The sequence below is a fragment of the Hirundo rustica genome, chromosome 8, assembly GCF_015227805.2.
Source record: "Hirundo rustica isolate bHirRus1 chromosome 8, bHirRus1.pri.v3, whole genome shotgun sequence".
Classification (NCBI taxonomy): domain Eukaryota; kingdom Metazoa; phylum Chordata; class Aves; order Passeriformes; family Hirundinidae; genus Hirundo; species Hirundo rustica.
This window is the reverse complement of record NC_053457.1, coordinates 19005355-19018062: the sequence shown is the minus strand read 5'-3', so window position 1 is coordinate 19018062 and position 12708 is coordinate 19005355. Positions and strand designations below refer to the sequence as shown.

At 41.8% G+C, this 12708-nt stretch overlaps 1 protein-coding gene across 1 annotated transcript; it reads right to left on the bottom strand.

The window, feature by feature from the left end:
- Nucleotides 1-2394: 2394 nt before the first annotated feature.
- LOC120755818 (lysosomal acid lipase/cholesteryl ester hydrolase-like) lies at nt 2395-11465 on the bottom strand. The gene is made up of 9 exons (XM_040071304.1): nt 11334-11465; nt 9370-9484; nt 8918-9116; nt 8001-8110; nt 7034-7170; nt 5940-6080; nt 5154-5225; nt 3828-3896; nt 2395-2628 (listed from the first exon to the last, which is right to left on the bottom strand). Exons 1-9 carry the CDS (start codon nt 11463-11465, stop codon nt 2395-2397), a joined length of 1209 nt encoding a protein of 402 aa, XP_039927238.1.
- Nucleotides 11466-12708: the final 1243 nt, after the last annotated feature.

The window sequence follows — 12708 nt, the reverse complement described above, 5'->3', positions numbered from 1 at the left end:
ATGGATGGCGATAAGATGATAAAATTTGGTTGCAGGAAACTTTGATAAATGGAGAACCTATCAGATGGGTATTTGGAAATTGTCTTCTGTTCGAAAAACTGGTAGTCCTTTGTAAAACTCAGTTATGTCAGAGATGAAGTTAGGCTGAGCATTAGGCTGATTTAGGTGTTCATTATTGAAGACACTGCACATGGTGTTCTTTCCCAAGAACTGTTGGTCACTGACCTGAACATTTCTCTGTAACCTCTTGCAGGGTGTGTCTGTGGCTGGTTCTTCTTGTACAGCATGGGAAGATGCTCTAGAAAAGTTTGAACTTGATGTCCTGGGGCAGCCCTCAGTGACTGCTTCCAGGATGAGTAAACTTAATTTCAGACCTGTATCCACACAACCAGATTTTGAGGAACAGCTAGATCCACCTTCCTTCACCTCCCCGAAGGGCAGTCCCCGTGTGTGCCCACTGCTTTATTCAGTTGGGCAGAACCATGTGCTCTGCTTCATGGAGAATCTGTTCTAGTTCATGGTTAGCCTTGTTTCTGCAGCAGGGAAAATGCACCCCTGGTGAGGGTGGAAGGAGTTTAGCGCTGTGAATCTCTTTTATACTTTCCCTTCCATGTTGCTATATTATGTGAGCTTTTGTGGGATATTTACAGCTCTGTAACTGAATTTCCCACAGCCTGTATTGTAAACATATTGTTTTCCACATTCTTTCCTGATGATAGTCAACTGATAGACTTTTAGCCTGGCCAATGGGATAGAGAGGTGATAACCTTATTCTCTAATCTCTGGTCATTCTTTAAAACCTATAAAAGTAAGATCTTTGTAAACAATAAAGGTCTTTCTTCTTCAGCCTTCATTTTGTGGAGTCAAATCTGTGAGTATTTATTTGTGTCCTCTAGCAACACTTCCATTATATGTTTTGTGCAAGGTGACACTGTCAGGTTCACCCTGAGCGCCTTGTCTGAATGCTGGGTGGTGCTGCAGGAGTGTGAACGAGGGCAGAAGTGAAGGGCTTTGCTGCCAGCTGCTTCAGAGCGACCCTCGCTCCCTCTTTCCTCAGCTGGAATTGGGGATCCTGCTCCCCCTCCCTTCAGACCTGAGCCCGTGTCTGTGCTGGGTGCAGTGTTTGTGGTGCCAGTGCCAGCTCTGCCCTGCTGCTGCATGGAGGTGGGCCAGGTCTGTTGTGAGCTCTCGGGGGCCGTCAGGACACCGGGATTTAAAATGATGTGGTGTGGGCAAGAGTAGCCACTCTGTGTTTTGGACTGCAAATGTCTCCAGAAGTTGAGAACTCGGTTCCCAGTGGTACCACAGGTTGCTAGAGGAGGTGTGTCATTTGCATGTGTTTCCATGAAGGTGTCCTTTGCATGTGTTTTCTACATTATGAGATACAAACATGTTTTGTTTATATTGCTCTCTATCTCCCAGATTATTATCAAATGGGTTTCACTTTCCACAAGTCTTGACTGATAAACCTGGGCTTGTGCCCCCACCCAGAAACACCCACAGTGCCTGAGCTCTCCTGCCTTGCCCTGTAATGATGGATTTTGATGTGATCTTAACCCCCTGCAATAGTCCTGTAGGCGAGCACTGACATGATAAACTGAGGACCTAGAAGAACTTCAACTTCTTTACTGATAGTGGCAGGAATATTTGAGATGGATGCAGCTGTCTTTTATGTGCAGTTTGTTGCTATGCCTGCATCTTCTCAGTCCCCAGTTGCCAGGCTATGAAGACAGTTGTGCTCTTTGTAGTAAGGGGCAACAAACCATTAGTGCGAGGGTAAGAGACTATCTGCATCTGCCCAACAGTCAAGGGGTTTTTCTCTGACGTACATGTTTTGGTGTTGGATTTCTTGGCATTTGGGCCAGTATAGCCAGCTCCTGTCTGCTTAGATGCCAAGGTAGTTTCACAAATGAAAATCTTTTGGGTCTTCCTTGCTGCTGTTGTACATGTGAGGAGAGGAAAACGGTTGAAATGCTAAGAGGATGGCAGATGATTCAACTTCAGCAAAGCTCAGTAAACAGAGCAATTCTCTCCCATTTTGGGTTTTCAGGGGAAATCACCTTTGTCTCAATGTAGTACAGATCAACAAGGAAACAGAAAAAGAAATCTTAGCAAAATCAGACATATAAAAACTGAAATCTTCCAAAGTAAGGGATCCCTGAAGTGTTCTATCTAATATATTTGTATTTCAGTTGTCATTCACATGTACCTCAGCTTCTTTAGAAAGGCTGTAGTCACCGAAATAGTGTACCACCATAGGAAGCAATGTAAAAAAATTGCAAACCAATTGTCAGTAGTTTGTAAACTTCTATACCCATCCTTATCCCAATAATCAACTCCTAAATAGAGATCTCTGGAGTTTCTACTAATTGAATTAAATCCTTCTGTGGCACTTTAAGCATATTTTTTTAGTAGTTCAATGATTTTCAGATACATTTTCTCCGTTGCATCAAGGCCCCAGAGGAAATCAAGATGTCCCCATGTAGGAAAATCCTCGTGGTAAATGAGATTGGTAATCCGAGGAAGTAGCCTTGCCATGTCTTTTGGATCTGCAAATTTGTCCTGTCCACCACTCCAAACAGCAGTTGGTATCTTTATCTCCTCTATCTTGTACACAGGAGGAGCACTCTGTAAGACAGGGAGGAGACCTGAGTGAATGGTTCTACATCAGAAGGTGTGTTCGGTGAAAGGTTTCTGTGCAAGCTCCTCTCTTTGTCTCTTGCCTCTGCACTGCCCACAGAAAAGCCATAAGGATGAAGGCCAGTCTCTTACTGTTCATTGCCCTAACCCCATCACAGAATAAGTTAAAGAAACTCAAAAGATTGCAATGGAGATCGTCTGAGATCTGAACCAAATTACTTAATGCAGGATGGTTATTTGATAGTGTGGTGAGGGACCATGCACAAGAAGTTTTTAAACTGACCCCTCTTATCAATGAGTGGTTCAGTTATCTTCTTGACTGCTTTTTGGGCAATTTCCTAACCTTCCATAATATTGGAACAAAAATTTTGCCCATTTCAAAATTTAAATTTTCATCCGTAAAATTTTATTTTATTTTTCTTCTTTTTTAAAAACTTTTCCTCTTTTATTTAAAGACTGTATGTGTGTATGAAAGGTATCTGAGAAGGAAAGTGTCTTTAGAATCTTTATCTACCTGTAAAATAATGTGCCACCAATAAAATAACCTGCCCTGACTCACAAAGCACACTACAAGTCAACTGAACTTATCAAACCTCAAAAAATAAATAGGCAAGTCATAAGTGTTGTGAGAGGAGCAGAGCATTTTGAATGTTGACTATGCAGTAACCAAAGCTCCTACAGACTGAATTTCCTTTTTTCCATACAGGTTACTTTAGTTCTCCCCAGCAGTCTCCACTGTGCCAATACTGAACCATCCTTAACTTTAATTTTTACAGCAAGTAGCCTCTGAAAACCTAAGTATGCATTTCCACTATTTTTTTTTTCTTTCCCTGCCCTTTTTAGTGTTTAACTGAAAGGCAGACCTTGAGGATCTTTGGGGAAATTAAGAGCTCTGTACTCATCCTGTTCTAGGCCCTGTCTGTGGCTCCTAGCCTTTTGGGAATGGCAGGTAAGCTGACCTGTTGTTGGACACATCCCTGCATCAGTAGGGGAGGCTGCAAGAATCCATACGTGCTGTGTTTGAGAATAGACTTTGACAGTTATGAGTCTTAGATTCAGGTGAAACATTACCTAAGAGCATCCTTCCTCCTCCTTTTGTAACATTTTAGTTGCTAATACATGAACTTTTCTATTCTCAGTTTTGCCAGATCCCAAGGATGAGTTCTCAGAAGAATGAGTTGCCTTACCTGGTTGTATTTCTTCATGTTTTCCTTACAGCCATAGTCGTAAGCTTGGAATTGGTCTGCACGTAGGATCTGTTAATATTGTAATGTTAATATGTAATTGTAATATCTGTTAATATTGTAAAATGAAAGTGTTAAGAGACAGATTGCAGGAGTAGTTTTCTTGCATATAATTGTAGTCAAGTCTCAGGCAGAAGACAGGATTCCAGGGACAGTGAAGAGGGACTGTCGGATAAGTGGTTCCACCACCCTTCTTCCCCTTGCTAACATTCTCTCCTGATCTTCAACCACCACCCTTGTTATGTTTAGTTATTAAAACCTTGCTGCCCTATCTTAATTGGCTCTTTAGTTAGCTAATGTAGCTCTTTATGATGCAGGAGTGTGTCAGGGCTCTCACTAGCCGGGGGTACCTCCTCAGAATGCTTGACTTTTGTGTGCCTGCTTGGTCAGGTCTGGTCAGCTCAGTAATGGCAACGGCATCACAGGCTCTGTACTGCATACAAGAGTACTGGGTGCAGGGTGTGATCACCTTAACACTAAGCTTTTGTCTTCTGTGATTTGTCTAAAAGGAAAATGAAAACAATAAAGGATTAACCTGTCTTACTGATAATGTGTGTGCATTTTTATTTTTTTTATCCCAAACTCTAAGTAACTGAGGATATGATAGAAATCTGCTAGCTCATCTCTGTTTTCTGGCTCTGGGTGCTGGGTTTCTGGTCTGGATACCAGGAGTTCTGGCAGGGGGTGTGCAGCAGCACTCATGTATTTAAGGGCTGGTTTAAGTGGCACAGTTCACTTAGAGTTCATTTAAGTTCACAGTTCACTTAGAATGATGTGCTTCTGAGCCAATGCCATCTTGCCCTGGTCTGATTTGGAGCCCAGGCAGAACAAGCTTAGGTCTGAGAGTGGCATGAGGTAATCAAGGTAATCAAAGCTGCAATTAACCATCTGGGAGAGAAGCTGGAACCTAGATCACTTCTTTGGTTCATCCCTGACTGTAAAGTTCTCACTTATCCCACCTGCCAAGTGCCTAGACCATGCTTGTGTTAATTTCTGCAACTTTCAAAGCACACATCTCCATAAATAAGGATGAGGGCTGGAAGCCATTAGAGCCTTACATGGAGAGGTGTGATGTGCACTAGGGAAATCTCAGAGCCTGGTGCCAGAGGGGAAATCTGGGGAATGATCTGGCGAGCCAGGGCTCTCTTTGTGCCAGGTGAGAAGATGTGATGGGCAGATTTCCAGATCTGTCTCCTCTGGACTTCCCTGTTGGCTGTCAGTTGCATAAAAAGCTATACTAAGAATGTTTATATGTCAGCACAGTTATACCTGATGCCAGTGAATAACATTCTGTACTGATGTTCCAGCTGGGTAATGTCCTGTGTATGAATCTGTTCGACTCTGGAGACAAAGCAGAAATGTTATGGAGGCAGAAATCCAGTGCTGTGACAGAATAAATCTGTGAAGGCCCTGAGCAACATACTGCTACTGTGCTAAACCCCCTTTTTATAGGATATTCTTCATATATAAAAAAGGAAGTTAAGGAAAGATTCACAAATATGCTAGTTTACAGTAGGAATGATTACATAGGATTTTGTACCTTTGGGATAATCTTTTCAACATGAGTCCTTAGCCATAGAGAAAACATCCTTTGAGAAGCGTGTTTGACCTTTGTTTTCCCAGTTTCTATGCTTTGTATGTGCTTTTAAATAGCGCTGTGCATAATCAGTAGAGAAAGATTGTTAATATACAGTTCTCTTGAGCATAATGAAGCTGCATGTGTGAGAGCTTTTTACGGGCACACTTGTTAAATAGTCTGAGGGATGAAAGGTGACTGGAGAACAGACATGTGAAAGGTCTGTAAGAAAAACAGGTAGTAAACCAGAGTAAAGGAATGCAATCTTTCTGCTGGAAGAAGCTTTGAGTTTTAGCTGGAAATATTTCAATGGGTGGCAAACAAAAAGAAACCATCACTTTTGTTCAGAGGAGTCAGATGTCTTGTTTAGGAAGAAAAGGATATGAATTTGAGAAAGAGTAAAAGATCTTTCTCCATCCAGTTGCCCTTCAAAGCTACTTCAGATTTACTTGTATTAAGATTTTCCTGGAAGTGCTTACCGTGTTCATATTTTGTATCCTGCCCCCGACTAGGTAGCAGAAGATGCTGCCACAAACTTTTCCCAGACATGCACAGAACTGTGTTACAGCTCCTTTAATCAACTCATTGTAGTGAAGGACTCCTTTGCAGCCAAGGAGTAACTGAGGGGAAGAAAAGTGCAAAGCTTTTCTTAGCTGTTGCAAGATTATTTCATGCAGAAAACTCCCTCTTCTCTAAGTCCCTCTCTCTTCTTTAATAGCCTTGGCTCTTCACAAAAGGCAAGGTTGCTCAAACTGCTTGTCCTCCCACTATCCCTTATAGTGTGTTCTTCCCAAGGGCAGACCACATGTTCCTCCTTCTCCTTGAGATGAGTGCTGGAGGTCACTGTCCTTCTGTTTTTAGTGTACTGATCCCAGTGAGAAAGGAAGCTGGCTGCACTGATGGCTGTAGAATTTAGGAAGTTCCTTTTTGCCCTAATATTTTTTCCTGGCAGGTGCAAACTCTGCTTTGAGTACCACTACAAAGTAAAGAGGGATTGCACAAATGAGACAAATGAGATGGGTGTGGAGCTGAATGTTCTATAGTCACATCATGGGTGCAACTTGGACAGAAAGAGGACGTGCATCTATGGTTCGACATAAAGTACAGCATGCATGATTTCCACATTCCCAGCAAATTCTATTAAATTGACACCTCCTGGTGTTCCTCTTATCACTTTAGAAGTAAATATTTTAAAAGCATAAATGATCAGCATGTCTGATGAAATTAACGTGAAATATCTTCCTTGTGGTTTTTATTAGTGCTTAAGGCTATATTTAGTAGGCTATATTAGATTTCTTTTGTTCTGGTATTTGAAAGCTTTCTTCAGAAATATTTGACTTAAATAAATAATGGTGAAAGTGTGCCTGCTACCTTAAAGAAATTGCAAAAGAGATACCATGTGAAATCTTGCAGTTTACCTCTCTGGGAAGCCTGAAGTCTACAGGCACTGCCAGCAGTCTGATACACTGAATTCAATCCTAACTGGCCACCTCTTAATAGTTCAGGCTGAGTGAGTCCAGTAGAGACAAAGCAGACAATAATGTCTTTCTCTTTAGAAGGAGAGATGACTTACCCTGATCAGTGACTGGGGAAGCTGTGTAAACATTACTGGAGGACTGGTGGCATGTGTGATGGTGGCCACTGGTGCCAAAGCAAAGAATGCTTTAATCTTCTGAGACAAATCAGGATAAGTAGAAAATGCTATGAAGCCTGCAAGCACAGAAAAAGAAGTCAGGTTGGTGAAGAGATCTCCACAGACCAAATAAAAAAACAGTAGGCAGCAAAGGAGTGAGCCTGGATTAGCCTCCCATTGGCTGTTTTCCATCTTTGTGCTGCAGATGTAGAGAATGTTTAATTCTTGCTAAACTTTTATTTGGAAGATAAAGTTCATTCTAAGGATACAAGCTCATTAGAGCATGTCCTGATACTGCTTTTGTCAGAACTGACAATTTTGTGTAAAGGCCAGTTTTGGTTGAAAAGCTATATTACAGATTTTTGAAATTCAAATTCTCTTTAAAGTTCCCAAAACCCAAAACAAAGTTTCTCAGTTCACAGTCTTTAAAAGACTGTACATGTGTATGCTGGCATTCAGCAATACAATAATGATCTGAGGATTAAGAATAGAATTTCTCCTTGTAACTAACACACACTTGCATGAAAGTGAATTCATGCATAAAGGAAGAGTATAAGGAAGGCATTAAAGCTAAAAAGGGTCTGTCCCATCCTGTTTTCTGAATGTGTTTAAATTTCTCAACTGATGGATTTGACTGGCTGACATAATTATCTAAAGACAAAGAAGGTGGTGACTTAGTCTGAACTATTCATTCTGCAGAAAGACTCTTAGAATGCACGTATAGGAAAAAAGGAAAATAATTTTCTAGTAATGCCACTTCTCCCCATTTTCTCCTGTTTCTGAGTTTGTTTACATAAAAGGACAATGGTACACTGTGACACAAACCCCAGAGTCTGCTCACAGATCTTATCTATAAATCATAAACACTAGCACTGACTGTTTGGTGCCCAGAAAGTTCTAACATTACCTGCAGCTGACCCTTCAGAGTGCCCAATATAGTAAACATTCTTCTGTCCAGTTTTATTCATGATGAAGTTCAGCTCTGCTGGAATATCGTATTTACCCATTTCATCGAAGCTGAGGGGAGAAACACAAAAAGCTGGCAGACAAATTGACTGTCACAGTGTGAGTGACTGACTGTCAGCTTTGTTCATTGCACCAAGCAGGACCCATTGAAGGAGGAGGCTGCACGCTGTGTCTGCATCCTTGCTTGAGCTGGGGATGTGGGCAGAGGGTGCAGCTGTGCAGCCTGGCTGCCTCAGGCCTTGGGCTCTGTGTGGATGCTGCCAGTTTCAGCTGACAGCTGCAGCCCTTGGGGAACTGGGTTTGCTCAGTGCTTTCACCTGCATGAGTTACAAGAAACATTTTTCTCTCAGAAAACATCAGCTGTAGTGGATCAGAGTTCTAGACTGAGCTGAGCAGTCTCCTGTCCATTCTGCACTTGGGACATGGTGACTGGTGGGAGACTCAGGGTTACAGATTCCTCCCAGTTTTGGAAGCCCATTCCCAAAGAAAATAGCATGGTGGATGGGCAAAGGTGACCTGTGTATTTCCAGGTTTGCTTCTGTATGTTCTGATTCCAGAAGAGCCTGTGCAGATCATGCGGCCAATTCCATCTTATAACTTCTCTGATATGCCCAGGAGTGGCTGCATCTGTGGAAAATAGTTTGCCTAGCCTCCTTAAATGTTGCATGTCCCACTTGAAGTCAGATTATATGAAAACCTGTAGTGTTTTAATATAATTTAGAAGGGTGGGTTTTTTTGGTTTTTTTGGTTTTTTTCATATTACCAGAAGGGGAAAGGTTCTGCATTCTAGCAGCAACTGCCTAATCTTCTAGTTCTTTGAAAGTCACTTTCTTCAGAAATTCTTTCTCCACAGAGTACCTGAACTGCCAGAACTCTTTCTGGCAAGGCTTAAGGGTCTTGTGTTTTAAAGACCAGGTGTCTCCTCGGCTGTTTCCCAACCAGACATCAAAGCCAGCATCTGCAAGGATGAAGCCCAAGCTGTTGTTGGGCAGGTTGGCAATCCAGTGAATAGAATCTGATAAAATACCATGATGCAGCAAGACTGCAGGCTTCTTCCCTAAAACAGAAGAGATTTTCTTAGGCTGTAATAGTAATAGGTAATGTGTAGTTAAAATTGGGGTGCAGAATTTGGTTTTGCAGGAGTGTTTTAACGAATATACAGAATTCAGGCTGCGTTCTAGGCTGAATGACTGGGTGCCCTTTCTGAGATGGAAAGGTATGGAACTTGCCATTGCATATGCAAAGGGGAAAGATGGGGAATCCATGTGAGAGTTGGCTCTCAGACCTTCCTTGTATCCTATATGTCATACCTGTATTTTGGCAGCTCCTTCCAGCAGGAATTCTGAAAACACCGAGAATGTATCCATCCTCCGTTGTAACTTCATATTCCTCGCTGGGGAATCCATGATATCTGATAATTTCACTCTGTGAAAAGCCAAAAGAGAGTTTTTTATCACGCATTTACAGTGTAGATATGGTCTAGGAATTGTTCAGAGACTCTCCTGCCCAGAAATGTGAAGCTAGCCAAGAACATCCCAGGAAGATAAATGTGATAGCATATTGCTAGCCTTTCTCTGCTGTTCTGTGTTTTACTGCTAGGGAGGGACACCAAAAGGGATTCCTGCAGGAAAAGAAACCCCAGGTCTCTTTTGTGGATGGTCCTATCGCTGCCATGCTGTAGTCATGGAGGCTGGAGGATGCAAACAGCAGTGAGAAGAGTTGGGATGTGTTTCTGTGAAGTGGTTTGTGTATTCTACTTAATGATGTATCACTCAAAGTGTGGCACTTGCTGTAGCTGTGGCACTCAAGCACTACACAGAAGAGTAGCAGAATGCAGTAAAATCTTCTTCTGGTTAGATGGTAGTTGTCTGGAATTTGATTCCCCATTATGGGACAAAATGAGTGACTAACCTTTTGGGAGGTTATCCTGTTTTGCAAGGCTGACACAGGTCTGTAGTATGATATTCTGACACAGCTCTTTAGTATGATATTCTGCCTTAGAATTGGTCAAACCGCTCAAATAATGTCCCATTTTCAAGCTCCTGGTGGTGGGCTGAGAAGGAGCATCATGTGTTCCTGTTGGTTTTATGTTAAAACAGGTCTGACACATCAACCCCAAATTAGCATCCTGATAATGAGGTAAAGATATGGCAAAGATGAACTGCTAAGCCAGCCTGGAGACATAAAATTGATAGTCAATCACTTTATTACTATCAAAGTCTAGTTCACTTTCTTATGGATAAATCCTCCTAACATATCCCTTCTTGGATCGTGTATGAAGATTTCTCCTTTGGGTTGGGACCCCCTCAAAGTTGCTCCTTGAGGCTGAGCAAAAGAGATTTTGCCCATCATTGTTGGTATGGGTGAGGGTGAGTTTTATCAATCTCTACTTTAATAATTGTTTCTTTTTGCTAGCTTTAATGCAATTGCTTTTATGTGATTACTTTGGTATAATGCACTGTCCTATATTATCTTATACTAGTAGTTTCAGCTATTGTTCTGTGTAGTAAAAAGTTCTGATTAGGATATTTTTGTCTGATCAATAATTATAATAAATATTATATTTTTAAAATATGAATATATCTAGTTTGCCATGGTTAGTCCTGCAGGGCAAGGTTGTAGAAGGGTTCAATCACTCCTTTATAATTCCTTAGCCTTCAGCAGTAAGAGTCAGAAGCTAACTCTCTAACCCAGAGACTGGATTCAGCTGCACTCCATCTCCCCTGAGAACGAGTTTAGAAATCAAGGGGTCCTTCCAGCACCTCAAGACTCAGCAGAAGGGCTTCTCTAATGAACATTGTCTGAAGCTCCCACTCTCCCCCAAACAAGGTTGCACCTTTCTAGAAGGTAAACATGCGGCAGTATCTCTGTCTGGCCCACGGTGAATCCTTTCTTGCCGAAGTGGGGTTAAGCAAGCCACGTAGGGTGGATCTCCTATTGCAGACTCACTCACAGCACCACCCACTACACTGCTGTTGTGAGAATCTGCTGTTTGAAGAAGGGGTTCAAGCACCCTTACCACCATACTAGGCAAACAGGTTGTTACAGAAGGGCAGGCCTTGAGACTAGGAGCCAGCCTTTGCTTCCACTGCGAAGGAATTCTTCTCTCTAGCTTTAGACTGTTTGGATAGGAGCATCAGCATTTCCTCTAGGTCTGTGATGCTGGAGGGACCTCTTTGAAGGTATCTCACTTTAGCCTCCTGATAGGCACTGTTATTCAGCGGTAGTGTGAGAGAAGCTTTAGAAAAAAGGGAGAGAAGGTGACCCAGCTTACAACATTCATGAAGCATTCGGGGTTGCGGCTCCTCTTGCAGCGGCTGGTGTCAGCACCGGGAGAGCAGGCTGCTGTGAACCCCGCTGAAAAGGCAATTCCTTGGGAGCAGAGCAGCACGAGGAGGCACCACATCTTGGGGCTGTGTGGAAGAGCACATGCAGGGGTGTTTGTTAGGAGGAGAGTGCTGTGGAATTCCACAGGAAGACCCAAGAGGAGAGTCTCCTGAAGGTTGTCCAAGGTCTGTTCCCCACGGGCTGCCAGAAGAAGAACCTGTGTAGGAAGGATTGTCTACAGCTTTTCCGGTTTAAATGGACCACAAATGCGTCAAAGGCCCCAGGATGAGAAGGAACTAACCTAGGGGGCCTGTGTTTATATGATATCCATGCTAGTTTGTGTTTATATGATATCCATCATGCTAGTTTGTGATGAGTACCTTCCTTTCACTCTACATATGATCTTTCCTACTGTAAATCTGGCTTTCTTGGAGAAAAGGCTCAACTTTCCTAGATTTTAGGCATTGTCTGGTGATCACAGGAAAACTTGTCTGAACAGAAATCGTAGTGCTCTCTGTGTCGTTAATGTCCTTCTTTTTGGCTGCAGCCACCTTTGTAATTAGCATGGATGAAACAGGTGATAAACCCAGAGTGTCTTATCTGAAACACCATGAGGAAGATCATAAAGATTTAGAGACTGTAGATAGGATAGGTAAAATATTTATTTATTTGTTTCCTCTGAATTTCTTCAGGAGGGAGGGAGTGAGAGAGTTGCCAATTATTTTCTTTTTTATTAAATCTATTATATCCCTTGAGTCACTACAACATTTGGATTAAGCCACAACTGGAATATTATGTATAGACAGATAAATATAATATAAAACTTATATATTATTATATATTATCAGAATATATATAGTAAAATATTATACTTTTAATATAGAAATCCAGACCCATTGTAGCCTATCCACTTTGTGGGAGAGCACTCCAATTCTTCTGTCCTTTTACCTGTCTCCTCTGGAAGAAGTTTCAGGATAAATATTCCACTGTTTTCTGCTATTTTATTTAGTTCAAACAAAAGTAAAACCCACATTCCTCTTTTTCTGCATGTGGAGCATTGTTTGGGGAAAACCTGAAAAGTTCAGTGTAAGTCACAATTTTTACTAAAAATGAAGCTATGGGGTACCTAAATTATTACCTTTTTTATGGTGTGCAATTTTCTGTATATGGTACTGAATATGAAAGCTTTGTAAATCAGACATAATGTATCAATTAACTCCAAGGCTTGGCACACAATTTTCTCATGAATTTCAGTGGCCAACTCATGACTGTAGGAGTCTTGAACAATAATCTAGTCTCTTTATGCAAAGAAAAAAATGCCA

Coding starts and splice junctions, on each gene's coding strand:
- LOC120755818 (XM_040071304.1), bottom strand. CDS start 11,465: ATGTGGTGCCTCCTCGTGCTGCTCTGCTCCCAAGGAATTGCCTTTTCA. Junction 8,111..8,917: donor AAAGAGTTCTGGCAGTTCAG/GTACTCTGTGGA, acceptor TTCTCCCCTCAG/CTTCGATGAAATGGGTAAAT. Junction 5,226..5,939: donor GGATACAAAATATGAACACG/GTAAGCACTTCC, acceptor CTTTGTCTCCAG/AGTCGAACAGATTCATACAC.